The 25,930-nt window shown below is 52.9% G+C and overlaps 1 protein-coding gene across 2 annotated transcripts; it reads right to left on the reverse strand.

Moving 5' to 3' along the window:
- Nucleotides 1-257: 257 nt before the first annotated feature.
- Nucleotides 258-25,170, reverse strand: YBX3 (Y-box binding protein 3). 2 transcript variants are annotated; one of them, XM_055118549.1, is made up of 10 exons: nt 24,620-25,168; nt 20,323-20,386; nt 19,246-19,279; nt 16,524-16,613; nt 13,039-13,161; nt 10,404-10,610; nt 4,831-4,928; nt 3,370-3,541; nt 2,588-2,687; nt 258-853 (listed from the first exon to the last, which is right to left on the reverse strand). In XM_055118549.1, exons 1-9 carry the CDS (start codon nt 24,873-24,875, stop codon nt 2,622-2,624), a joined length of 1,110 nt encoding a protein of 369 aa, XP_054974524.1. In that variant the 5' UTR covers nt 24,876-25,168; the 3' UTR covers nt 258-853; nt 2,588-2,621. The 2 variants fall into 2 exon arrangements, with proteins under 2 accessions (XP_054974524.1, XP_054974526.1); XM_055118551.1 differs by lacking the exon at nt 10,404-10,610 and having other exon boundaries at nt 24,620-25,170.
- Between the last annotated feature and the right edge of the window lie 760 nt (nt 25,171-25,930).

The following is a 25,930-nucleotide window of genomic DNA, read 5'->3' on the forward strand; positions in this document are numbered from 1 at the left end:
CTTGCTCCTCTGAGACACACACGAAACACAGGACGCATCTGCCCACTCGCTCCTGCCCGACACAGCACCACGCAGGCACCGCAGACGGAGGCCCGGGACACGGGGAGCAGGTCCCGGAGGAGACACCGAATCTTTCGAAGGCAGCTACAGCCTTGCGTGCCTCCATTTACCCAGGGACACCAGCTCCGGTAACATCTCGGTGAATAAAGTGGAGCTGAGACACGGGCAAGAAAGACACAGTGAAAGCCAGCCTGGTATATATCGCTTCCTTGTAAGGGTAAAAATTTTTATTTTTTGAGAAACTTCCTACTGCACATTTTCAAAGAGATTCACATAAGAAAGCAACAATGTTATCCTCCCCTCGTCCTAGAAATAAATAAGAAGGGCATAAAATTTCTTTTTTAAATCACGACACTTGGAAGTTTAGCACCAGCATCCAAAATGAACATAAAAGGAAAAAAAAAAAATTTTTTTTTAAAAGCATTTACTATATATTTCAGATTTCTTTGGTTGGGGTTCTCCCCATGTGGTATTAATATTTCTTCTTTCAATTCATATTACCAAACAGTAAAAACCAGGAAAAAAATAGAAACCTAGTGTTGCGGAAACCGGGGGTTGCTCTCTCCGTCTGTGCAGGCTTTCCCGAGCTCTCAGCTTCCTGGGAAACGTGATGGTTCTCTCTTTCGTAGCTGTTTGTTTCGTAAAGAATAGTAATAAACATTCCAATGTCCACTTCTTGATTCGTTGGCGTCTTCCACGTTATTGCTTGCGTGTTTCTTTGGTGTTGGTAAGGTTGTGGTCTCCTCTTTAGCTTTGCTTTATTTTTTGAATACTTATATATTCTTTAGGTCACCTGGGGGAGCAAACAATCCCGTCAGACTGATAAAGAGTGACAAAATGACCAAGAGTCTAACAAAGAAAAGGGGGAAGAGAATAACTTTCATGTCATTCAAAAAAAAAAAACCTGTTACCTAGTTTATAAACTAAACAAAATCTACCGTGTGTATCTTTTAAGACTAACAGCCATGGGAGTGAGCCCTGGGCACTGAGCTGGGGGTGGCCCCGAACCGAACCGTGAAGTCGTGTTAAAAAGCTGCCATCAAGGGGCTGGAGTGATAGCACAGTGGGTAGGGTGTTTGCCTTGCACACGGCTGACCCGGCTTCGATTCCCAGCATCCCAGATGGTCCCTGGAGCACTGCCAGGAGTAATCCCTGAGATTCCTGAGTGCAAAGCCAGGAGTACCCATGTGCAATGCCGGGTGTGATCCAAAAAGCAAAAAAAGAAAACTGCCATCAAGATGTCTTTTTAAATAAACAATATCACCTTAATAACTCTTCACCACCACTTCAGTGGCTGTGCAATAACGGAGTTTAAGTCACAATTAACTGGCCTTCTATTCATAATGTCAGACAAAGTGGAAAGAGTGGAAGAAAGTTTTCCAATTATTCCAGATGATTTCTTTAGGAATAATGCCTGTAGAAATAGTGTTACTATTCTAAACACATAATTCTAAATTTGTCAATGCAAACAAGTTTGAACACACATTTATTTATTTATTTTTGCTTTTTGGGTCACACCCAGCGATGCTCAGGGGTCACTCCTGGCTCTGCACTCAGGAATTACTCCTGGCGGTGCTTGGGGACCATATGGGATGCCAGGGATTGAGCCTGGGTCAGCCACATGCAAGGCAAATGCCCCCTACCCACTGTGCTATCGCTCCAGTCCCAAGAATGCATTTTTATGACAAGAAGTTCACATGCCACCATCAGCACAAGCAACGCCATGTACTGAAAGCCTGGCTTAACTGCCACACTGCCTGTAATAAAAGTAGATGGCTCAAAATAAGAAAGAAAAAAAGAAGAAGCTTGTAACAGTCTCAAAATTATAAATTTGTAAGTTTTTGAAAAATAACAAGTTTGACCATCTCTTTTCAACAAACAGCTACTTTTTAATGAACAGTGCAGTGAGAGTTAACGAGGGCAGTTGGTAGAGGAAAAGGGAGGAGAGAAACAACTGTGGCTTATAAACTGTCAAGACTGATGTCATCACTAGGTCAGTCTCTCTCTGCTCCTGTCGCCAGCCGACAGCAGACAGGCAGAAGCAGGATGCCGGGCAGGCAGCCTCGGTGAGGGGCGTGCGTGTGCGTGTGGCTGGTCCACCTGGCAGCGACCCTCGGGAGCTCACGCCGTCCCGCTGCTGGGGCGGACGAGCTGCTCTGACCCCCAGCAGAGGGGCACCAGGGCCTGCACGGGGCACGCCCCCCCACCCCCCCTCGCACACGGCAGGGCCTCAGAATTGAAAATGCCCGTTACCAAGGAGGAAAGGGCAGGCGCGACCTTGCGCCCACTCTCCCCACACGGAGGCCTCTGTCCAGCACAAGATCCAACTGGCCACTAGGGGTCATTAGAGTTAACTGGCTAGGGTCTCTCCAGAGTGACTGCCACTAAGGGACCGCTTAGTCCACACAGCCCAGCCAACAGAGGGGGGTTCCAGAGACACGCAATCACGGGGCGGGGGGTTCGGTCTCGTCCCAGCGGCAGATGCTGAGAAAGCCCCGGGCAGCAGAGGAAGCGGCCGGCGTCTCACCTGCAGATGGACGTGGTGCCTGCGGGGCCCGGTGTTACTCGGCACTGCTCTGCTCGGCGGCCGGAGCGGGGTTCTCAGATGGGGCTTCACCTGCCTTGGTCTGAGCACGCCGAGAAACCAGAGAGAGAGAGAGAGAGAGAGAGAGAGAGAGAGAGAGAGAGAGAGGGAGGAAGAGAGAGAGGCGAAATCAGCGCCGGGACCAAGGGAAGTCCGAGGCTCGCCCGACTCAGACCTGCGCTCTTCCCGCCGTGAGAGCGAACCACCATGCAAATCTCAACGGGGCACAGGGACCGGGACTCAGCGCGACAGCAGAGCTGTGTCCCCGCAGCCACCGCTGCCCGCCGCAACTGCCTTCAACACACAGCCACCCCCCCACTCCTGGCCACAGGTGCCGCCCTTCATCTGGGGACCCCACTGGTGGCGGGGGGTGGGGTGACTTCCTCAGAGGTCAGCAGAATTCCAAGCCCTGGTGTGTGCAGTGTGCAGGGTCTACGCCCATACCCACGCTTACGGGGGTGCGTATAGCAAACACACACCCCGATACATGGGCATACACCGCAGACACAGGCGGCTTACGGGAAATGCTGCATAGACTAAAGTGTACGCATACTTTAAAACATGCGACTGCTGTATGTACACGGCCTTTATAGATACCTGATGTGATTTCACACATCCATTCATCCACACACACATGTGCACGTAGCATCATCACATGTCTTCGCTGGAGGGCTCGGACAGGTGCGAGGACGCCCGGGCAGCAGCTCCTGGCCTGCCGCACTCACCTCTTTGCCATCCTGTGCAGGAGCGTTGGGCGGACGGGGGCGACGCCGGTAGTTGTAGGGGCGCCGGTACCCCCGGCGAGCAGATGGCTGGTTGGGCCCATTGGCCGCCTGCTGGTTCTCTTTGTCCTCAGCCTCTCCGGCAGAGGGCGCAGGGCGCGGGCGAGGAGGTCCCCTGGGGCCGGGCACACAAGGTGAGGTGTGGAAGGCGGCCCAGGCCCCCCACGACAGACGTCGGTACTTTCCACGGGATTCAGCACCCACGTGGCCGGCACGTGCTGCTACAATCATGCCCAGGCCCACACAGCCGACAGAACGGAGCCTGGCGAGAGGCCCCTCCAGGCCTCAGCCCTGCCCTCTCCTCGGAACGCTGACCTGGAGCGGACACGTTCCAGGCACCCAGCAAACACTCCTGAGACACAGCGAAGATGGAAAACCAAGAGTCTGCCCCGTGGGGTCAGAGCTGAGCGCAGGACAACAGGGACTCACCCCTGCGCAGCTGACTGGATCATATCTGGATCACAGAACTTTCGCTTTTGCCGGCCAGGAAGCTCACCCAGCAAGGCTGGACAGAGCTGGCATTTCCATCAGGCCATTTCTAACAAGTCCCATCTTTGAAAGTCTTCAACCATTAGGATAATTATGTCCAAAACCAGAATGAGTTTTATGAACAAAAATGACCCTCAAGGCAGTAAAAATGTCACTAGGGAATCATGTCCCATTTCCCCACTTAACCTCAGGGATGAAGTAAAGGGCAGGCATCTACTTTGTAAAGTAAAACCACACAAACGGGAAATCTCACCCAACTCATTCCTCAAAAAGGGAAGCACAAATAAAATACCCACTCCCTCAACTCATTCAGCTCACTGGCAGTGTTGAAATAACATCAGGTACTGAGGAGGACTTATACCCCAGGCACCTACTGATTATCTTGGCTGCTTTAGAACTTTCAACTCTCTTAGCAGTAGCAGAACAGTCCTGAATGCACATTTTATAGACCTGGAGACCGAAAACTTGCCCAAGGAGATACAGCTACTGAAATTCACAGTGAGACAGTTTATCACCGACAGTTTAGACCGCCGCAGCTGCTAAGGCTGTTGGCACTAAAATCCTCATAATCCTTCCTCTCGATGTAGCACCACCATTAAAACTCCCATCAATTAACTTCTACCTATTTCACTAGACATGAAACAAATTGGGACTTAATTTTATTGTTAAATCAGATACAAAGACTACTTTGATGCAGGGTTAACTGAGAATTGTCATTACGTGCAGTGCAAACAGCTCATATGCTGTTAGAGTCCCCCGAAACTACAGCAGATGCTGGTAGAGTCCCCCCAACCTCAGGCAGAGTCAGAGCATCTGCTAATCCTGTACTAAGTCCACGAAACCAGCCCCTGACTCCCCCCAGCCGCGGGGCCGTCCCCCACTGGGCACCCGCTGGGAAACAAGGCGCACACGTACCTGCGGTACCTCGGGCGGTAAGTGGGATTCCTATGAACCGGGCCCTGAAGCTGGGCTCCCTCGGGGACTCCGTCCTTCATCTCGCCGATCTCTCCCGCCTGGAAGAAGGCCACGAGAACGGAAATGAGTGTCCGGCCCCAGGACAGAAGACACACAGCACACGGCGGCACTCAGGGCTTCAAACACCAAACCACAACGTCAAAGGCAGAAAGTTTCATCTCAAAGCTGCGACCTCTGGGCCGTAAGTGGGAACCATGTACTGGTGAACTCGGCGCGAGTGAGAGAAAGAGCCTCCCCCCACCCCTGGACCAACCGTTGCCGTAACCCGGACCACCCTTTACGGGTTTGGCTGAACATCTCAAAGGGTCCCGTTCACCTCTCGCTGTACAAAAACTGGCATGTGTTACCTCGAACAATCAGACCCTCGTCAACCTTTCTAGACTCCCAGTCTTCAATTCACAAACGGGCAGCCCCTCCCCCTCCCACCAACGCCAACACATCTCTGCTGTCGAGGGTTACGGACCTGCGCCCCTCGCTCTGCAGCCCAGCCTCAGCCTCCTCTCACCCGCCCGCTTCTCCCTTTTACATCCAGCTGCTCACACGAGTGGCTTCAACACTCTCCGAAAGAAAATCCGCCCCCTTGGTGAGAAGCCGGCGCTCAGCTGGGAGAAACGCACACGCTTCTTGGAGAACTCCCAGCAGAGGAAGGGACAACTAAGACCAAACCCGAAGCAAACCGCCAAAGCACCGCCGCCCATCGACAGCGCCTGACAGTCTCCACCACACGACACCGTCCCTCCACCCACAGCCCCCACACCTGCCATATTTCACTGAGAGCAGCACCCAGAAAAGCTTGTGCACCGTCTCTTGGTCCCGACACATTCTCACATTCCCACCTTCACCTCCACTCAGACTCGGGACACACCCAGCGTCACCTGCGCCCCGCTCCTCCAGAGCCTGAACTTTGCTGGGCCGAAGTCCCCTCTGCAACAGCGTCCCTGGTCCCCCGTCTTCTCGTATTTCAAAGTCATTGTCAATTCACAGCAAGGCCGGAAGAACAGGACCCAATGCTCAGACCCCACTCCAGCTCTGCCAGATGCCCCCGTAACTTCTGTCTCCGCCGACGGAAGCCGGTGGGGACGCAGCAGGCAATGCAGCGAGTCTGTCTCTCTGTCGGGCCGATACTCACGACCTTCAGGCTTTCCAGGCTGGTTATTTCTGTATCGTCTTTCTCAGTTTGGGGAGTTGGGCATTTCCTCCGCGCCCGGCGCGTGCCTCTTTGGCCCGGGAGCCCCCAACAACACTGCCCACTCCGAGAAGCAGAGAGGCGTCGGCCCCGGGTCCTCCTAGACCAGTGCACTCCCCCCGCCAGCCCCTTGCCCCCCACTCCTGCCCACTGAGGCGGCCCTGGGGAGGAGGAAGGGGGAAGATCTCTAGGTACTCCACTCCCCATCACAGCCCCGAGGTGTTTGTTTATTTCGATCTGTACAGACTCATGGTTTTCTGTTTTACTCAATGAGTTACTATTGTTACTGGCCAGCTGGCCCCAGTCCTTTTGACAAGTCTCCAACATTCTTTGAGTATTTCCTTGCTTTCTGGCACAACAAGATGTTCCAGGCTCATATTGTACTTTGTTGGGCCCAGCTCTGAAAAAAAAATCAGTCATTCCTCCAAAGCAGCATCTTCTTACTGGAGAGGGAGTTAGAAATGAGAGACGAGGGGAGCAGGCATGCGTGTCTCCGAAGGTGTCCGTGACTTCAGGCACCAAGTAGGTGACGCACACACACATGCACGCACGCACACAAATACGCACCATATTATGTGCACATGTGTGTTTGGCGCGGGGATGCCTCTCCCCGCTTAGTAGTAAATTCCTGGTGAAGGAGGCGGGCCAGGGAGATCCCTCCCTCATACAGAAAAACCCAATCAAAGCAAACCCTTCCCAGGGCCTGGAGCGATAGTGCAACGGGCATTTGCTTTGCATACGGCCAACCTGGGTTCAATCCCTGGCATCCCACATGATCCGCCAAGCACTGCCAGGAATAATTCCTGGGTGCAGAGCCAGGAGTAACCCCTGAGCTGCATCAGGAGTATTTGCCCCAACCCACCCCCAAAAAAAGCACCTTTCCCAGACTCCAGACCCTCCAGTAACTGCCTCATTTCTTTGAGTTCCTTCACACACACACACACACACACACACACACACACACACACACACACACACAGGAAAACCACCACCACCACCACAGAAACCTCCTCAAAGGGGCACATCGTATCTCTCCTTCCTCACACTTCACTATCTTGAATCCACTCCACACAGGGCGTTGTGTGGGCCTCATCATGTGACTACCCTGCACGCTACCAGGTCCCAGCACTGATGCTCGACCCGACTTCCCACACTTATCGCCAGAACACTTAGCACAGCATTTTCCCTTCTGAAAATACATTTTCCTGTTGACATTTTCACTCTTTGCCCCTTTGACAGACTTTCTCCTTTTCTTCACTGACCTCCATCCTAGAATCAATTTTCTTATTCCATTCATCATAGACGCTGCCTCATCCTGCTCTGTTTTGCTTCAGAAGCGCTGCGTGCAGTTCCGGCTCGCCCCTTGAGGGGCCCTTTGACCTCCACACTAGCCCCCACGTTGGCATTTCCTGGCCTGCCCCAACTGAAGAGCACGCCCCCGGTTCATCCAAGTCTCTTCTCGAAGTCCGTCCCGGAGACAGACACCACAGCCCCTTCCCTCGTCTGTCTGTGCCTCTTGACTGCACCTGGCTTTTCTGTGCCTATTTGGTCTCTCTCCTTGGAGGGAAATTTTAACTGCAAAAGGGACTCTCCCAAATGATTTCCTCTCCTCCATCAAACCTGATCTTTCATCAGTTTTCCAGGATTTGCTTAAGCCAGAAACCAGAAGGGTATTCTTTATTTCTTACAACACACACTCACGCATGTTCCAACACTGTCGCCTCTCTGTTCAAAACATTTCCTGGGGCTAGAGAGACACGACAGCAGGAAGGGCCCTTGCCCTCCATGCAGCTATCCCGGGTTTGACCCCGGCACGATGTGGCCTCCCACCCCCACCCCCGTCCCTGCCTCCACCAGAATAATCCTGGAGTGCAAAGCCAGGAGTAAGCAAGCGCTGGGCACAACCAGGCATGGCCCGCAAACCGAACAACGACAAAAATAAACTCCTCAATCGAACCCATCCGCCTATACCCGTGCCGCCGTGGAGGCCGGGGGGTGCAGGAACGCCCCGATCAGCTCTAACACCTATTTCGCTGAAAAATGCTTCCTCGCCCTAATTCCACGTTCTAGCTCCCTCTCCTCATGCAACCATCCCACCCAGAGGCATCCCTTTCACTCACTGACCGAGCGACAGACAGAAACTAGGAGGGCGGGTCAGGCTCTTTGCCTTACAGGCACATGACCCCGGTTCAAGCCCCAGCACCCTGCAAGGTCCCCCGAGCACTGCTAGGTGTGATCCCTGGGTCAGAGCGAAGAGTAAGTTAAGGCCTGACACAGCCGGGCCTGGCTCAAACACCAACAAGCCCCTTGCTGCCTCTTCTTTGTAAGCAGCCGCCACTGCCCAGAGACCCCGAGAGGCCTTCCGGCTGCGGGAAGACCAAGCACCGACTCCAAACGGGCTGCCCTCCTCTGCCACGGGACTCTTCTCTCAAATGCCGCGCAGTTAAGTCGGTATTTAACTCAGCAACCAGCTCTACTTAACTCCCACATGAGTAAAGTGACATGTGGAAACAGACATCGTGTGTCCACTGCTGTTTCATGTCCAGCCTTGGCCTGCGCGGTACCATCCCCCGCCACGTTCAACAGTATCTTTTTTTTTTTTTGCTTTTTGGATCACACCCAACAGTGCACAGGGGTTACTCCTGGCTCTGCACTCAGGAATTATTCCTGGTGGTGCTGGGGGACCATATGGGATGCTGGGAATCGAACCCAGGTCGGCCGCGTGCAAGGCAAACGCCCTGCCCGCTGTGCTATGGCTCCAGCCCCAGTATCATATTTTTATATACAGTTCAAACTGTTGGCCAGGAGGGTTTCCACTCGGCCTCAACCCTTCTCAGCAGCCTTTACATTTGAAGACCATTACACTGGCAACCTTCTAGCGGCCATTTATGGACAAATGTAAAGAATTTTTGTCAATGCCACCTGGTGACTGGAACAGACACTAAAGCCCTTTCACCTCCAAACAGGTGTTAGAAAAACCGGACAAAATCTGTAGATGGACTCTAGACTGCTCAGATCTAGAACGGGTGAGACTGTTACCCCATGCTAAAACAACTAAACACCCTATCAGGATCAGCACCGTTTCAGAATCAGTTTCCAACTAACTTCTGCAAATGAGGCTTTACATGTCACTGATGAAACAGTGCTCCGAGCCTCCAATGGGCTCGCTTCTGGCAGGGCTAAAGGGGCCACACGGGGTACTATGGATCAAGTGTACTGCCGTACTGTGGATTAGCTTCCTCAAGCACCCAGCCCACGGTACTGTCTCTCTGGCCCTGAAAACAGTGCTAAAATTAAAAAAAAAAAAAGGCTGGCATATACACTAAACGCTAAGAACAAATACCAGGGAAAATACTCCTGCGCTAAAACTAAATCCATGCTACAATCTCCCGCCTCTCTCTGGCCTCATTTCCTAGAAGCCCAGGTCGCCCCTACATTGGAACCTGCCTGTCTTCTGTCCTCTCCCCATCTATGTGAGGCTGCTTGTTATTTTTAGCGTATTTGTCAGGGACAGCTGGTGAAGAGTGGAAGGGAAAAACAAGCGGCAACGGGGAAGAACATGGTCATGCGTGCCGGGGCAGGAGTAGGGTAGCAGAGAACAGACTGGACATAATGTTCAGTCACAACACTTGGTGCAAAAACAAAAAACAAAAACCAAGGACACTCAGAGGAAGGAGTCGCAGCCGGTGTGATAACAGAACGATATCACAGCCCCAGCTCTCCAAGGTTTCTAGAAACGTCAAAGCTGGCATGGGGCTGACGAGCACCCAGCGAGCTATTTCGTGGTGGTAAAGGGGGGGAGGAGCAGCCCCCCAGTGGTCCACTATCTCCGGTCTCCATTGGCAGGTCCCGTCTCCTCTGAAGGAAGACTTGCAGGAGCTTGGCGTCACCCTGAACTCTTTACCTGGAACTCAGAGTCCTTCTTAGCACCTCAAGGGCGAGGTGCCTCGTCATCCCCATAACCCACGGCCTCGACAGAGCAGTTCCTACCAAGCCCACGGGCGCCTGAGCAGAGACACGATGCTCTAAGCGCAGAGCCAGCCGGCAGCCTCGCCACTCCCCTCCTCCCTGCCCTCCAGGCTAGAGCCTGTCTCCCACCAGCACCCCGGCCCCCTGCAGGCAGGTCCGGCTCCCAGGCTGGGCTTGGGGACCGTTCCTGGAAGACGGCTCTGCTCGGCAAACGCAGACCCCCAGCCCGGGCGAGGTCGGCAGCGGGCAGCTGCTGTTGGAGGAAGAGGAGGAGGAGGAAGAGGAGGCAGAGGAGGAGGCAGAGGAAGGACGGACGGAGGGGTGAGGACTGCTGAAGGAGTCCCAGGTGCCAGTTTACCTGCATTCTGTTGGGATGGGGAAAGACCCGGGAGCGACGGTCCAAGGTCTGTCCCACGTGGTAAGGCGGGAACCGCCGCTGCCGGTACTGAGGGCGGTACTGGGGGCGGCGCAGCTGACTCCGGGCCCCAGAGAACTGCCCGTCAGCGGTGGGGGGGTCAAATCCTTCACTGCTGCCGCTCCCTTCCTCCTCCTCCTCCCCAGCGTACTAGCGAAGCAAAGAAACAGAGATTCAGGAGAAGTTGCAGCCAGGTGAAGAACCAAAGAACACCATTCAGGATGCGGTCACCAACAGGGAAGACCCCCACACTCTCCCCGCAGAGGGCGAAGCCCACCCGTCACACAGAGCAGGTGAGTGAGCGCCGGGAGAAACACCCCTGCGCAGATAAAATACCAAGAAGCAGAAGCAAGAGCAATTCTTCATCCACCGTGAACCTAACAGGCCTCTGCCTGCAGCCAAGGGGCGTGCGTGGGCCGGCCGCCCGGAGAACCCAGCACGGCCCAGGCCACTCCGCCCCGGGCGTGGGTCTCCCGACACAGACCTCCCCCGTGGGGCCGCGTTGGGGCACCGTGGCAGGGAATGGCCTCGTGTGGGGGTCTCCCCAGACCCGTCCCGGCTGGCTTACTTCCCGCAGTCCTCGGAGTGTGGATGGAGCCCCTAGGTCCTTCCAGGGAGGGGAATGCTGAGGCCCCGCTCCCCTCGCAAGGCTCCTGTGCCTGCCTGTCCCCAGAAGGACACGGGGGTCTCCCCACCCTCAGAGACGCGGGCTCTCAGCAGGAGGGAGGAGAATGCGCTTATCTCTGCTTCGACCACACATCGGACAGGTGCGAAAATATTAAAGCAATACCCCTCCTCGCCTCAATTTTTTTAAATAACAGTTTTCATAAAAAGTGCTGGTTATTTTTACAGGTAATGAGTTTAAATTATCTCTTAAAACTTTTAATACAATAACCTTGATATACAGACACATACAAACGTAATTCTGGAATCTCAAAAATTAGACTATCGATGAAACCAAACAATGAAATATTTGAGATCACTATTGACGTATTAAGGTGCAGTTCTCTTAATACCTTTACGAATAAATGATGGTTGTGTTTTAACAGAAACTCTGGATACAGCAGCTTCTGAATATATTTACCTACTGGCAATGGGACTTTTTCAACTCATTTTAACTCCTTTTCCTATAAATTACTGTGCCATATAAACTAATCTTTTATAAATGAAAATATAAACAGCCACAATTACTCCTTCTAAGAATTTTATTTCAAACCTTACTATAAAGGGGATCTGCTTTTACCAAAGGTTGTCTTAAGGTAAGTAACTATAGTCTTTTTAAATGAATAAATCAACAACAAAATAATGACCATTTCTCTTGAGGGTGGGGGCATTTAAAATTTAGAACTCCTCAGAGCAAGACCACAAGGCAACTAAATTCTTAAAGAGGAAAAGTTCGAACTACATATTATCTCAATAAATCAATTGCAGAGAAAAAAAAATCTATCCTCTAGAAACTTTTCAGATGCGATAATTATGCATTAATACACTCACACATGAATATGGCTCACCAAAATATTAACCGTGAGACTCAATTTTGTCTTTCTAGAGTTTTTCTGTATTTTTTAATACAGTTAAATGATTCAGAGTTTCACCAAGTGAGCATCATGGCTGAATATGCCATTATTGGCTTAACACGCCGATTCTCACAATACATGGTCAGGACTTCCCAAGAGAGCAGAGTTAAACCGTCACTGACATGCACTTCCACTGTTTTTACTGGCATCTTTCAGACTCTTGGTTTCCAAATGCCCAGCTGTGAAGTCTTATTTAAAAGAGATTTTTTTCCCCCTTGACTGATATCCATAGCCACCAGTCCTAGCTTATCTATGCTGCCAATTCCAGGCACTTAGTGTAGAAGACTCAAACAAGATACTGAAATCTAACAGCTCATGGCTTCATGAGCGATGGGATTTCTCTGGGGATATGTTATCTAAGAGAGCCCCAGTCAGATTTGGGTGTCAACTTTCCCCATACTAGAATCCATCTAAAGAAAAAAAAAATCCTGAGAATTAGTACTGCTTGACTCTGAAATGATGGGGAAATGTTGTGCCGACAGCTAGTTATAGAGGCAAATTAACACTTCGCCACCATGTTCAAACTGTACCCTATTCCTTCTTGTCAACCTGAGGCCGATTTGGAGGTGAACAGTGCCAGCACCAAAACATGTACAACAGGTTTCAGAGCTGACTGACCGCAGACAACCCATTCTCCTGTGCCAGCAAATACAGCACACATAGGTTCTGGCCAGAGCAAAGCAGAAAGAGGCACGCAAAGAGAAAGCCTTTGGACAATGCTGGCACTGCCAACCTTCCCTCAGCCCCGTGACAAGATGATGAAACGTCCCTCCGTTCCCAACAAACACATCCAAACCGACGATCTGATTTCTCAGTGGTCTGTTTTCAACAAAAGCCAATAGCTGGGGAATCAATCAGTTCTGGGCACTAACGATTTCCCATCCACAGTTCAAGACAATTTGGTTTCCCCAGAAGAGAAAGCATTTATCTGTTCCCTGTAGGGACACTTCGGGTCCCACGCGGAAACGCTGGCAATCGCGTGTAAGGAAGAAACAACCTACATTCCGGGGCGGTCCTCGGCGTCTGCCGTAGTAGCCACGTCGGTAGCGGCGCCGGTCGGCAGCATAGCGACTCCCTTCGACGGGAACTCCATCCGGGCCAGTCACGTTGGCTGCCTCTGCACCCTAGGAAGACAAGACAGCCACTCAATTCTTTTCAAAAGCCACTGAACTGTCCCCTCGAAAGAGCCTGAGACGGCCAGCGTGTTCAGAATTGGCAGAGCTACTAACAGTCTGGAACGTGACCTCAAAAACACACCCAAGTTTTAATAAGGAGAGAGAGCGTGTTTGATGTCTCGATTGAAAGGAAGACAGACTCTCCGCTCACACAACCTAAACAACGCCTTCCTGTTTAGAGATACTCAGAAGTTCAAGGGCAGCGTGTACCTCTTTATTTTTTAATTTTTTTTCTTTCTGGGTCACACCCGGCGATACACAGGGATTACTCCTGGCTCATGCACTCAGGAATCACTCCTGGCGGTGCTCGGGGGACCATATGGGATGCTGGGAATCGAACCCAGGTCGGCCACGTGCAAGGCAAATGCCCTACCCGCTGTGCTACTGCACCAGCCCCTACCTCTTTTTTTTTTTTTGCTTTTTGGGTCACACCCGGCAATGCACAGGGGTCATTCCTGGCTCATGCACTCAGGAATTACCCCTGGCGGTGCTCAGGGGACCATATGAGATGCTGGGAATCGAACCCGGGTCGGCCGCGTGCAAGGCAAATGCCCTACCCGCTGTGCTATCACTCCAGCCCCCAGCCCCTACCTCTTTTTAAAGGACACCAACTGGTAAACATTATCCAATTGTAAAAGAAGTAATGCTAGACCAAGAAGAACAGTCCTCAGTGGAAAGAACAGAGATAATGCTATCAGTCTGGAAAATCCTGACAGGTGTGTGAGGCGCTGGTCACATTGCGTTCCTGAGAGTGAAACACCCATACCTGCAAGCAGCAGGATAAGGGTTCGTAGGAACAGAGCGCCCACGGAACGGTCTCTCTGTAGACCTTCCTAGTCCTCCCGAGACAGAGCCTGAGCATTCTCTCAGATGAGTAGAGGGACAAAACAACCTTCAAACACAAAGATTAAACACCAGAGTCAAAAGAGGATACTTCACACCTTACTCAATGTATCTAATCTCCAGATCTGCAAAGTTACAGATATAAGAAATCTGGCAAACCAGTTTTATCAGTGTTAGATATGTTATGGGCAATTCAGTGACGGAACATTAACACTCATTGCAGGCCGGCATTTGCAACCATGCATGACTTGCAACTAATTCGTCACAACTTTGTAAGATTCCCTGGGGATCGCAAAAAACCCTTTAAATGTCTACATTAGGTAAAATAGTGTTTTTCTCAATACCACCGTGTGGTCCCTATTTGTTGAGTGCGGCTACACAAGTGGGCTATGAAACGGCTCAAGTTTGCAGGCAAGGACGTGCATAGGAGCGAAACAGGCATTTTCTGGGTTAGTTAATAAGCCAGCCGTGATGGCAATGGTGTCATGTGTGTTTTTAAAATGCTTGTATTCGTGGGGGCCGGCGCAATAGCACAGTGGGTAGGGCAGTTTGCCTTGAGCGTGGCCAATCTCGTACCATACCAGCGCTGGTACGCCATATGGTCCCCCGAGCACCGCCAGGAGTAATTCCTGAGCGCAGAGTCAGGAACAAGCCCTGAGCATCGCCAGGTGTGGCCCCAAAACCAAAATGAATGTTTATATTATTATTCTATACAGTCTAACGGATATACCTGTCTTGATTAAACACAAAGCAGAAATGCCATTGGTAATACTGGAATGCAATATGAAACAGCATGAAAATACTCTGTGGATACATTTCACAGTGTTCTGTTAGCTGCTTCGGTTGTGTTCATCTGCAGAGTTGTTACACAATCTTCTAAAGATGCCTTAACTTTCAATACCCACCCAAAACAAAAACACATGGATTCGATTCAGCAGAGTCTTCTCTTACTGAGATTAACATATTCTTCATGGTGTATTACTTGCGAAATGTTTACAGATCACAGCCTGAAAATTGTATGCTAAAAAGAAGTATTTTGCTCCATAGGAGGTCTTATATTTCTATTATAAAGACTTAAATTTTCATAGACATTTGAATAAACATTTGATACGAAAATACACCATGTCACTTTGAAATGAGAAATTAGCTTTTCTATTTATAGTGCTCATCGCTTATTAAGAGAAAAAAAACTATACACAGCCAAGTAGAGTGCTTGCCTTGCACACGGCAGACCCCAATTCAGCCCCAGGCATCCCATATGGTCCCCTGAGCCCACTAGTTATGATCCCTGAGTACAAAACTGAGCACTGCCAGGTGTGGCCCCCCGAAACCAAACTAAATACTATCACAATCATCACACTGATCGTCGATTTGCTCGAGCGGTCTCAGTAACATCTCCATTCATCCTAACCCTGAGATTTTAACAGCCTCTCTTTACTCGTCCTTCCCAACGGTGCTGTATTAGAGGTTCTTTCAGGGTCAGGGGAATCATTGTTACTGTATTTGGCATTTGAATATGCCACAGGGAGCTTGCCAAGCTCTCCCGTGTGGGCAGGAAGCTCTCGGTAGCTTGCCAGGTTCTCCCAGAGGGAGAATAGATCTTATAACCTAGTTCTCCCTCTCAGATAATACACCGTATCAATAAAAAATTAAAACCATATGATCACATCAATAGATGCAGAGAAAGCATTTGACAAGATCCAGCACCCAATTATAATAATAATAAAAAAACCACAACTCTCAAGAAAAGAACTTTCTCAGTATAGTTAAAACTATTTACCACAAGCCTACAGTAAGCGTTATTCCCAATGGGGAAAAATTAAAAGGCATCCCTCTTAGATCAGGGACGACAAGACAAGGTTGCCCACTCTCACCACTCCTATTCGATATAGAACTGGAAGTACTTCCCATAGCAAGTACGCAAGAAAAAGGTATCAAGGGCATTAGAGAGGAAAGGAAGAAATCAAGCTATCACTATTTGCAGATGACATGACATTATACTTAGAAAATCCTCAAGATTCTACAACAAAGCTCCTAGAAACAATAGTATAGTAAAGTGGTATAGGTATAGCATGTAGATATAGTATGTTTAAGTACAAATAAATAAATAAGAGAAACTAGGGCTGGAGCAATAGCACTGCGGGTAGGGCATTTGCCTTGCACGCGGCTGACCCGGGTTCGATTCCCAGCATCCCATATGGTCCCCTGAGCACCGTCAGGGGTAATTCCTGAGTGCAGAGCCAGGAGTAACCCCCTGTGCATTGCCAGGTGTGACCCCCCCCAAAAAAAAAGAGAAACTAGAATGTTCTTTTTATAATGTATCAGAATTTGACGCTGATAATCAAAATACTTCTGAAGTCTCCTCTTCCTGCTAAACAAAACAATTCAAAGCGTCCTCAGTTCATATGGTGTCGGGACATCATGTACTACAGATTTACGCAAGTACACCAAACCGCAATTTCTCTCACCTTCTCTCCTTCAACCACATCAAACTCTACAGTTTCTCCATCTCCTACACTGCGCAGATATTTCCGGGGGTTGTTCTTCTTGATGGCAGTCTATTGAGAAAAGAGAAAATTCCAAATGAAATCACAACTGGCCACTGGTATCAACGCTTCCCTGTGTACTGGCTACAATGAGTCGGCTACTGAGCTCCTATTAGTTTTTTTACAATCACCGTTCTCCTGATACTCCAAGTCTCTAAAACAACAATCACACAAAGCTAAAAAGAGAAAGAGAAAAAAAAACCTATATCCCATAATTACTTCCTCCCTTCATATTATCCTCACATGCACCTGCAGCCTGACAGATGGGGTCAAGAGCAAGCACGGCCTCTGCACGCATCTGCCCCGGCCTGCGGTCTAGGCACCCTGCATCTGTGATTTCTCTCACTCTCCTCAGCTTAGGGAATCCGCCTTTCAGACACACAGTCACACAGCAGCACCCACCACTGGGACAGATCATTCCTGCGGATAAGAAAAACCATTCATCAACAGAGGAAGTTGGAACTGTGTCAAAGGCGGAAGGATGACTGATGTTTAGGGGAGGAAAAAAAAAGCGGAAAAAAAAAAAAGGCCAAGGGAAATAACAGTTCCTGTGAGCATATACAAAACTGACCTACAGAGCCAGCACGAGGCTAGGGCACTGGCCTTACGTGAGGCCAAACCTGGCTCCGGCCCCAGCACTACGGGGCCCCTAGCAAGGCCATGAGTGACCACTGGGATGACTCACTCTCCCTCCAGAAAAATCATATACGAAATTAACTTAGGAATCAAAACATCACTGACAAAACACTGCTTTCCCCTCCTGCACAACGGTATGGTTGAGGAAAATGAGGGTGACGGAGGATTTATCTGAGGTCACAAAAACACTGACGGAGGCGACGCGGCTGGAAGCAGGAGAACAGCCTGGTGCCGAATCCATGTGGCGTTTATTCATCCTTTTTCCCATCGCAAATTTAAGCGCACCCCGTCCCTGTGACGATGCCCTGAGGATCTAGGGAGTGATTCTTGGAAAGTTATCCTGCTTTCAAGCCCGGCCCGGCAGTCCTGGCTTCATGCACGGGCCTTACTTTGGGCATCGGTGGAAGGAAGAAACGAATTCCCGCAGGAGCCTCCTTTTCCCTAAGGAGCTGGTGTCCCTGAACGGCTAGAGGGGCTCTGAGTTTCCCTGGAACTGGGTCAGCCTTAACTCTATAAAGCGATTAGGCATGTGTCAGCCAGCCCTTCCCTTACGCTGAGTGGGAGGGAAGGGAAAAATAATGAGCCAATAGGGCAGAGACCTCACCCACAGAGGGGAAAAAAGGCAGCTCGGGACAGGATCTGCGCGCACACAGCTGGAACAGTCAGCCCTTCCAGAAGCGGCCCCGCCCTGCCGCCCTGCTCCCTTTTTCCTGTTAGACTGGGCAGGCCTCGACACGGCGCAGTGACTCACCACGCAACCTCCTGGGGCTGGAAGCGGGTCACACACTCACAGCTAAGACACTGCCTGGGCCGGCAGCAAGCAGAGCTCAGCCCCCAGGTACCACACACCACACACTTCCTCTCGGTCTGGGAAGGCTCTTCAGAGTCACCGTGTCTGAACCGAATAACAAACCTCTTCAAGCTAGACAGCTGCAGAGACTCGCAGGATCACGACACAGACAACGAGCTCGTTCCGAGACACGAACATCTCCGACCGATGCAGGGCAACGTACACACGTGTGCATACACACACACACAGCCTGAGCCCTGAGGTACACATGCTCCCCTTGGGACCTGCCACAGGGCTTCCCTCACCGTTTATACCAGGAACAAGGCTCGCCTACCAGACAACTCACCAAATACTAAATATACCAAAGAACAGTCAAGGCAGCTGCTCCTCCTTTGGAAAGTCAAGTTCAGGATCCACCAACAGAAAACAAACCACATCCTGGCCAGCCAGGTAAAGAAAAGGGGAGTTGCCGAGAGCAGAGGCGCCCACGGTCTCCCTCTCTCCGAGTCCTTCCACGGTCCTGGGGGCACGGGGCCCATCCCAGGGGCACTCGTGCTGATGGTGCCCCTCCGGAACAGGTGTGAGGACCATCCCGGGAGCCGGGAGCTGTCCCCTAACGCCTGCTTCTCTGGGCTGTTAATCTGAGCTGCACTGTGTGGTAAAAGGGGTTGAACCAAGATCAAGGCGGAGGCTTCCGGGGTCTGAGAACAGGATGCTAAGGCAGAAACTGCAGGGTTTGGAGTTTTTGTTTTGGTGGGGGGGCAGGGGGCGGGGGGGGGCTGGCTAAGGGTTTTTTGCAAAGGTTTTAAAAATTAGGAAGTAGTCAAAATGAGCATTCATTATAGCGTTTACAAACAAAAAAAATCCCACACAACTTGGGCCCAAAGAGAGAATACGTGGTTCGATCCCAGGTACCCCACATGGTCCCCCAAGCACCACCACGAGTGGTACCTGAAGGCAGAGTCAGGAGTAACCCCTGAGCACCAGGGGGTGTGCCCCCCCGCCCCCACAAAAATAAAGAAAAACTGTTTAGAGTTAATATGATGGGACACAGAGTTTACCTGTCAATCTAAAAATATGCAACTGCTTTCTCTTGCCAAAACAGAATCACAGCAAGAGTGCAGAGAAGGGCCGACAGGACTTCATCCTGGGAGAAGGAACCCCGGCCGGCTGCGAACAGCCTCTCCTCACACCGCAAACGAACACACGAGCTCTTACCTGGTGTACAAAGACATCTTCTTTGGTGTCGTTTCTGTCGGAAGAGAAAAAGTTCCCAGTTAAAGGGGCTCGGGGTGTGCGGGAGCCACGGGGCAGGTGTCTGGTGAGCTCAGACCCCCCAAACCTCCGAACTACAAACTGAGCCCCCGGCTGGTTCCCTGTCTCAACGCAGCTCCCTGGCCAGGCTCGGGTGTCACACGCGCCTACACCTGTGCGACACCGCCTCTCCTCTTCACATTCCACCACGCGGGGACCCAGGAGTCCTGACATCCAGAAACATCCCTTTCCTCTCCTCTCTAGGTCATGTGGTTTGTAATCAGAGCCGCAGAGTTCCCTGCCTGGGAAAGCAGAGCCAGACAGTGAAAAAGGACAGGGCACAGCTGTGAACTGGGCTCCCCTTACACCGAGACGGAAAACAGTCCCTCTTCCACCCGGCTGCCCTCACCCTGCAACACACACACACACACACACACACACACACACACACACACACACACACAAGCACGCACACACACACATGCACCATCCACCACCACCCACCAGAGACAAGCAAGCAAATGGAGGAAGCGTTTTTCTTTTTTTTTTTTGTGGGGTGGGGAGGGAAGAGAGGTGGGAGGGCAAAGAAAATAATGGTATCACGTAAAAACACCACAACACGGTGCCCACAGGACTCCAGCTGTGCCCGAGTTCTCAGTCCTGCACGCGGAGAAGCTAAGGAAACACTGCGGCTTCCACACAGGACCTGGGCCAGACTCTGGTCACAGAGCCAGCCCATTACTCACTGGCGGGGTGACCTCAGGAAAGCCGCCTGGCCAGCGAAGCCTCCCTTTCCCCAGCTGGGACCCGCGCGGCCCGCCCCGTTCTGACTTCCCTCCCCGCCTCTCCCTTGCCTCCCTTCATGACTGACCCTTACGGACGAAATGATCTATCCGTGCTCTGGAAATGTGGTCTAATTAAGTTTCTGACCAGTAGCTTAAAGATGAGACTACTTAAAGTCATAAATAAAGTTCGGGAAAGGATTTCGAACTGCACGAGTCACAACATAAACAGGTGTTTAAAATAGGCAGAGACACATACCGATTTATAAATCCATATCCATTTCTGACGTTGAACCATTTGACGGTGCCAAGGACTTTGGTGGCTAAAATAGGATTAAGCAGATAAATTAGCATCTGACCTACAAAGAGATAAAGCTCATATCACTAAGGTCTTGATAGCATTACAGAATGCCTAAACATACCTGAAGATACCAAGAAAGGGGTGTGTGTGTGTGTGTGTGTGTGTGTGTATATACATGTCTGTATATTTATTATATAAAATATATTATATATGTATAATTATGTATAATACACACGCAAATAACCTTTCTTGGTATGTATTACACCCCGTGGTACTCAGGGCTTACTCCCGGCAGTGCTCGAGAGACCATATATTCAATGCCAGGAGCAAAGGAAGCGGCTTATATACTATTCCTCTGGGCGATCCCAAAATATATAAGCCAAAGAGAGCAAGCCAAGATACCTCAGGACACTTTTCAGAAGCCTATATTTCCTTGTCCTTGTTAAACTTTTCAGTAGTTAGTAGTTCCAAGTCTACACCATTTTGCAGCCACTGAAAAAACTACTGAAGAAAAACACAAAAACAAATACTCTTTCAAGTGAAAATTTTATTACTATTATTTTTTTTGCCACACCTTGCAACGCTCAGGTGTCACTCCTGGCTCTGTGCTGAGGAATTACTCCTGGCGGTGCTGGGGGTGGGGGTAAGCGGGGGGGCCCATAACTGATACTCGAGGCCCGGGGTCGGCAGTGTGCAAGGCAAACACCCTACCCACCGTGCTCTATCGGTCTGGCCCCAAGATGAAAATTTTAAAAACAAGAAATGTTTTAAGTACAAAAGATGGGCTGCAGGGGGAGAATGCAGATAGGTAAATAAATACCAGTGACCTTAACCCCACACTTTCACAACTCCTAAGTATCAGGCAAACTCCTTAGGTGCCGGAGCAGCTCCCTGATAACAACTAAAGTGATTTATCTAGTTGCCATGGGGCCTTATCAGGAGTCAGGAGCAGTCACCAAACGGGTGCTGTCTCAATCGGTGCTACACGCAGCAGCCCTGAGACGTGACGTAACAGGCCTCTGCACAGACGAACGCCAGGCTCGTTGGAGCGTTTGCCCTCCGCTCTGCAGCCGGGGAAACAAGCGGTTCCCTCGACTAACCCTCCCTCTTTACTCGAGCCCCTCGCTTCCACCAACTGCAGGCTCGCTTCCATCCAACCCCAGACTCGGAGAAAGAATCTAAGCGAAGAAGCGGGTCATAAAACTTTTACTTTTGTAGGTCCAGATTTATGTCAGCCCTCAAGTCATCTGCGATGACACCTCTGAATCGACTGCGAATGCCAAGAACTGAGTTCCTCCAGAAATGCCTAGGATCTAACTAAAATTCAGGAAATACACAGAGCAGTTACCCAAGGCTCAGGGAAGCAGGAAATCTGACAATAGAGTACCTTAAAAAAAAAAAATTAAAACTCAGCAGAGAAAGTAACAATTAACATTAAGCCATGCTACCTCCCTATGGGAAAGTTTTATCATTTTCAAAGATAAACAATAAGGACTTGGCTTTTTAATTCAAGACTAAAATAGTAATTAAGGAAGTGCTTTGTTATGAGGGGTTAGCTTTAAGTTTTGCTAGAACTGAAATGCTTAAGGAAGTACTTTATAACTGGTTAGGAAAAAAAAAAATCAGAAACCTCTTTATACCTCCAAAATCCTTGCAGCCCATTCCTGACTGAGCTACCCAGCTCTCAAGCCCAGCCAAGAAAACCTCTCCAATGAAGGGACTGACCCACTTTGGTGGTCTAGAGCCTGAAGTCATCCTCATGAGCAGAAGAGCAGAGGAAAAAAAAATGTTGTAGACACAAGTGTACACAGAACAGGCCTGTCTGGTGAATTCTACGCTTTCAGTACAGGGGACTTCAAATGACAGACTTCTGTAGTACCTTCTATTTGACCTAAAATGAATGGCCTATGGGGCCACAGCAAGTACACAGTGGACACGGTTCCCATGCCCGGCGCCTCATACGGTGCCCTGGGCACTCCAGGAGCCATCCCTGAGCAGAACTAGGTGTGGCCCCAAAACAAAAACAAAACAAACGAATGCCCTCACGAAACACCGAGATAGAAACTGGTTTCTATTCCTTTTCCCGTCGCTCAAGTTGAGCCCTGTCATGTCAAAGGCACACTCCTGATCAGAAAGGCCCCACCAAGGCCACGGAAAACTAGTTCCTAAGTGTGGCTTCTGCCGAGAAGGAAGGTTCTCGCTCTGCAGTCTCAGGTTTTTGGTTACAATTTCCTAATTCCCCAAATATTTCCAGTGGCTTCAAACGGCCAAGCACACTCACACCACTTGCCCGGAGAACCAGAAAACTGGCCCCACCCAGCAAAAAAGGCTGCCTTGGCTCTGGGGCCAATTACCCTCCGGGTGGGGGGGGGGGACTGGGGGGGGAAATCACGGTCCCTCGCCCACCGCTGGACGATGCAGCCGCAGACTGCTTGCGACAGCTAGAATGGGAGAATCCAAAAACAAAATTCCACTCCAGTCGGCCCGATGCCTGGCACGTCTCGGGAACCCATGTGTTCGCTTGGCACCGGGACGGCGATGGCAGGACACACTGGACAGAGACAAACAGTGTTGAAATGTCACGCCCGAGGCCGGCCGGCTGGCAGGGGGATGGAGGGGCCCGGGCGCCCTCACCAGGGATGCCGTCTGGGCTTCAGGGCGCCCGCTGCCACCTGTGTCCTGCACCCCTCTCTGAACACGCGGGGCCGCCCCCAGCCCCAGAAGGGTCCACGATCCCGGGGGGAAACCCGAGAGCAGACTCCGCTGCAGGCCACGCAGGCGCCGTTAGCAAGAAGCAGCGGCGGTGCCGCCGTGTCTTCACCCTGTCCGGGTAACCGGAACCTGTGGGCGCAGACACGGGCATGGGACCGGCCTCACCAACACCTGTTGGCAACACGATCCCATGCACAGCTCCGCGGGCTCCAAGCGACTCCGGTCGGCCGCCGGCCGCAGGCCAGGGGGGCTGCTGGGTGGCTCTGACGCCTCCACCGGCTGCTTTATATTTTTAACTAAGTTAAAGTTCGGGGGGCTGGCGGGGGGATCGAGGTCGAAGGGGGGGCGGGGAATGCCACGCACAGGCTTTCCCAAGGCGAGCACTGCAGACTAGTATTCCATCCGCTACTCCCTTCATGCTATTCCCTCAATCCTCTCTGGGGGGTGGGGGGGGATGATGGGGGGCGTGGACAAGACAAAGCTCAAAGGGTTCAACTGTGTCCCTCCACCCCCCCAGCTCCAAAGGCTGCGGGCGCGCGCGCGTCTCCAACATCTGCCACCCCCACCCGCAACAAGGCCGTCCCTCCCGGACCCACAGCCATCCCCACGCGCGCGCACAGCTCAGGCCATTCCCCGCCCACCTGCTCGGCAAGCGCAGAAGGCCTCCCGGGGGGTGTGACCTAAGAAGGGGACCCTCCAAAAAACGTGTTCAATCCCCCCCACACACCTACCCACCCACACACGCATGCACAGGACCCCACCCCCCGCAGGTCGCATCTTCCCATCGCCATCCCCGAGTCGGCCCAGATAAAGAGGTCTGGGGCCAAGTTCAGCCGACCCCACCCCCTACCCCCCCCCGGGGGCGTCCCCCGCCGCCCGGGGCGGCCGCGCGCGGGCGGGGAGAGCCGGTGCGCCGCGGTGGGCACCGCCGGGCGGGATTGCAACACCGCCCTGCCGGCATGTGGCCGTCGGCAGCATGGCGCCCTTCCCGTGCCATGTGGGAAGGGCGTCCGGGACAGACACCTGAGCCTGCCGGGCCCCGGGCCTCGCCCCGGTGCCCCTCCGTCCCCACCCGGGGCCTCGCTCTCCCACCCCGCGCCCCGCCCCCGCCCACCGGGCCTCCCGGGACCCATCGCCGCCGCCCCGGCTCCCCCCGCCCCCGCCCCGCGTCCCCGGCCCACGTGTCTGCCCCTCCCCGACATCCACATCCATCCCCACGCCGTGCGCGCTCCCAGCCCGCCGCCCCCCTTCTCCACCCCCCCGAGCCCCGGGCACCCCGCCCGGTTCCACGACGCGGGTGTGCCACGGTGCACGCCGGGGAGGGGTGACAGCGGCGACGCCCCCCGCCCCCCGGGAGAGGCACAGCGCCGCGCGCCGAGCACCACCGAGGGAGCCCCCCGGAGCGTCTCCGCGACCCCTCTCCCCACCCCGCGGGGCGGCGCTGCCACCCGGGCCACCCCCTCCCCTTCCTTGCCCCCCCCTCTCCAAGTGCCCCGCGGCTCCCGCCGTCGGAACCGGCCCAGCCCTCCCGGGACTGACTCACCGAGAACTTTCTTCTCCGCGTCTTCGCCGCCGGCGGGGGCCGCCGAGGCGGGGGCCGCGGTGCCCGGGGCTGCGGGGGCCGCGTCCCCCGCGGGGTTTCCTGCGCCCAGAGCGGCCGCGGCCGAGGGCGCGCCGCTGCCCACCGGGCTCTTGGGCGCCGGGTCCTGCGCGGCGGCGGCGGCGGCGGCGGCGTCGGCCGGAGCCTGCGGGAGGGTGTTGGTGGTGGTGGTGGCGGTGGTGCTGGTGGCCTCGCTCATGCCGCCTCCTCTGCTCTCACTCGGGCACCTCGGTGGCGGTTGGTCGGCGGTTGGCGCGGCTGGTGGTCGCGGCGCGGCCGGGGCTCGCTCTCGGCGGGGAGAGGCCGGTGCGGATCGCGCGGCGCGGGCGGCCGGGGCCGAGCTGGGGGGTCTCGCGGAGGAGGAGGAGGAGGAGGAGGAGGGGAGGCGGCTCGAGCTCTCGGGCTGCACGCTGGCGCCGGGGCTCCTCGCTCGATCTTACTGCCCCAAAAATGGCCCCGCACAAGTTTTTCTAGGCGGCGCACCGGCCCGCCGGGGAAGGGCGGGCGAGGGAAGAGGGTGGGGAAAGTTGGCTCCGACCCGGGCCGCGGCTTCATTAGCATTTAAAGGCGCCCCGTGCCCTTTTCCCCAGCAGCCCCGCACGGCCCGCCGCTGGAACGCGCGAGCCGGGGCCGGTCCCGGGTGGGCCAGCGGCTCGGGGGGGAGTAGGGTGGGGTGCGGGGGTGCGGCTGAGCGCGCGCCGTCGTCCCTTTGTTGGAGACGGGGGTCCCCCAGGGGGGCCGGAGGAAAGGCGGATCCGCGGCTCCCGGGACCGCGCGGACACCTGAAACTCACCAGCCGGGCTGGGCGCTCGCGCCGCGCTCCTCCTGCCTGGCGCGGCGCCGGGTTCCCCGGAGTTCGCGTCTTGGACCTTTCTCGGGTTCTAGACTTGTCAAGTTCCCATTGTCTGGTCCCAGGAACTGGGGGGGCGGGGGGGGTTTGAGATGGTGGGAAGCTCAAGACGATCCCGGGCGGCGTCCTGGAAGAGAACTCAACAGAAGAGGTCGTCTGTAACGCACACGTGGAGGTCCTGACCACAGAGGGCTCGTGTCAGTACCAGAATTCACGCCTGTTGGAAGGAACGGGCAGCAAGGAATGGGGGAAATTTAAGTATTTAATATTGTGCTTTAAAAAAAAAAAAAGAAGTAAATCCACGTCCTGTATTCTGCTCCTGTTATCTCTGCCAGCTGGTGATAACAAACCGAGACCTCGTTTAGCATCAGACAAGAGAAACACTCCAATTCAATTTATCAACA

The sequence above is a fragment of the Sorex araneus genome, chromosome 10 (assembly GCF_027595985.1).
Source record: "Sorex araneus isolate mSorAra2 chromosome 10, mSorAra2.pri, whole genome shotgun sequence".
In the NCBI taxonomy this organism is placed as follows: Eukaryota; Metazoa; Chordata; class Mammalia; order Eulipotyphla; family Soricidae; genus Sorex; species Sorex araneus.

Coding starts and splice junctions, on each gene's coding strand:
- YBX3 (XM_055118549.1), bottom strand. CDS start 24,875: ATGAGCGAGGCCACCAGCACCACCGCCACCACCACCACCAACACCCTC. Junction 19,280..20,322: donor GGATATGGATTTATAAATCG/GTATGTGTCTCT, acceptor CTCTTCCGACAG/AAACGACACCAAAGAAGATG. Junction 16,614..19,245: donor AAGATGTCTTTGTACACCAG/GTAAGAGCTCGT, acceptor TTTTCTCAATAG/ACTGCCATCAAGAAGAACAA.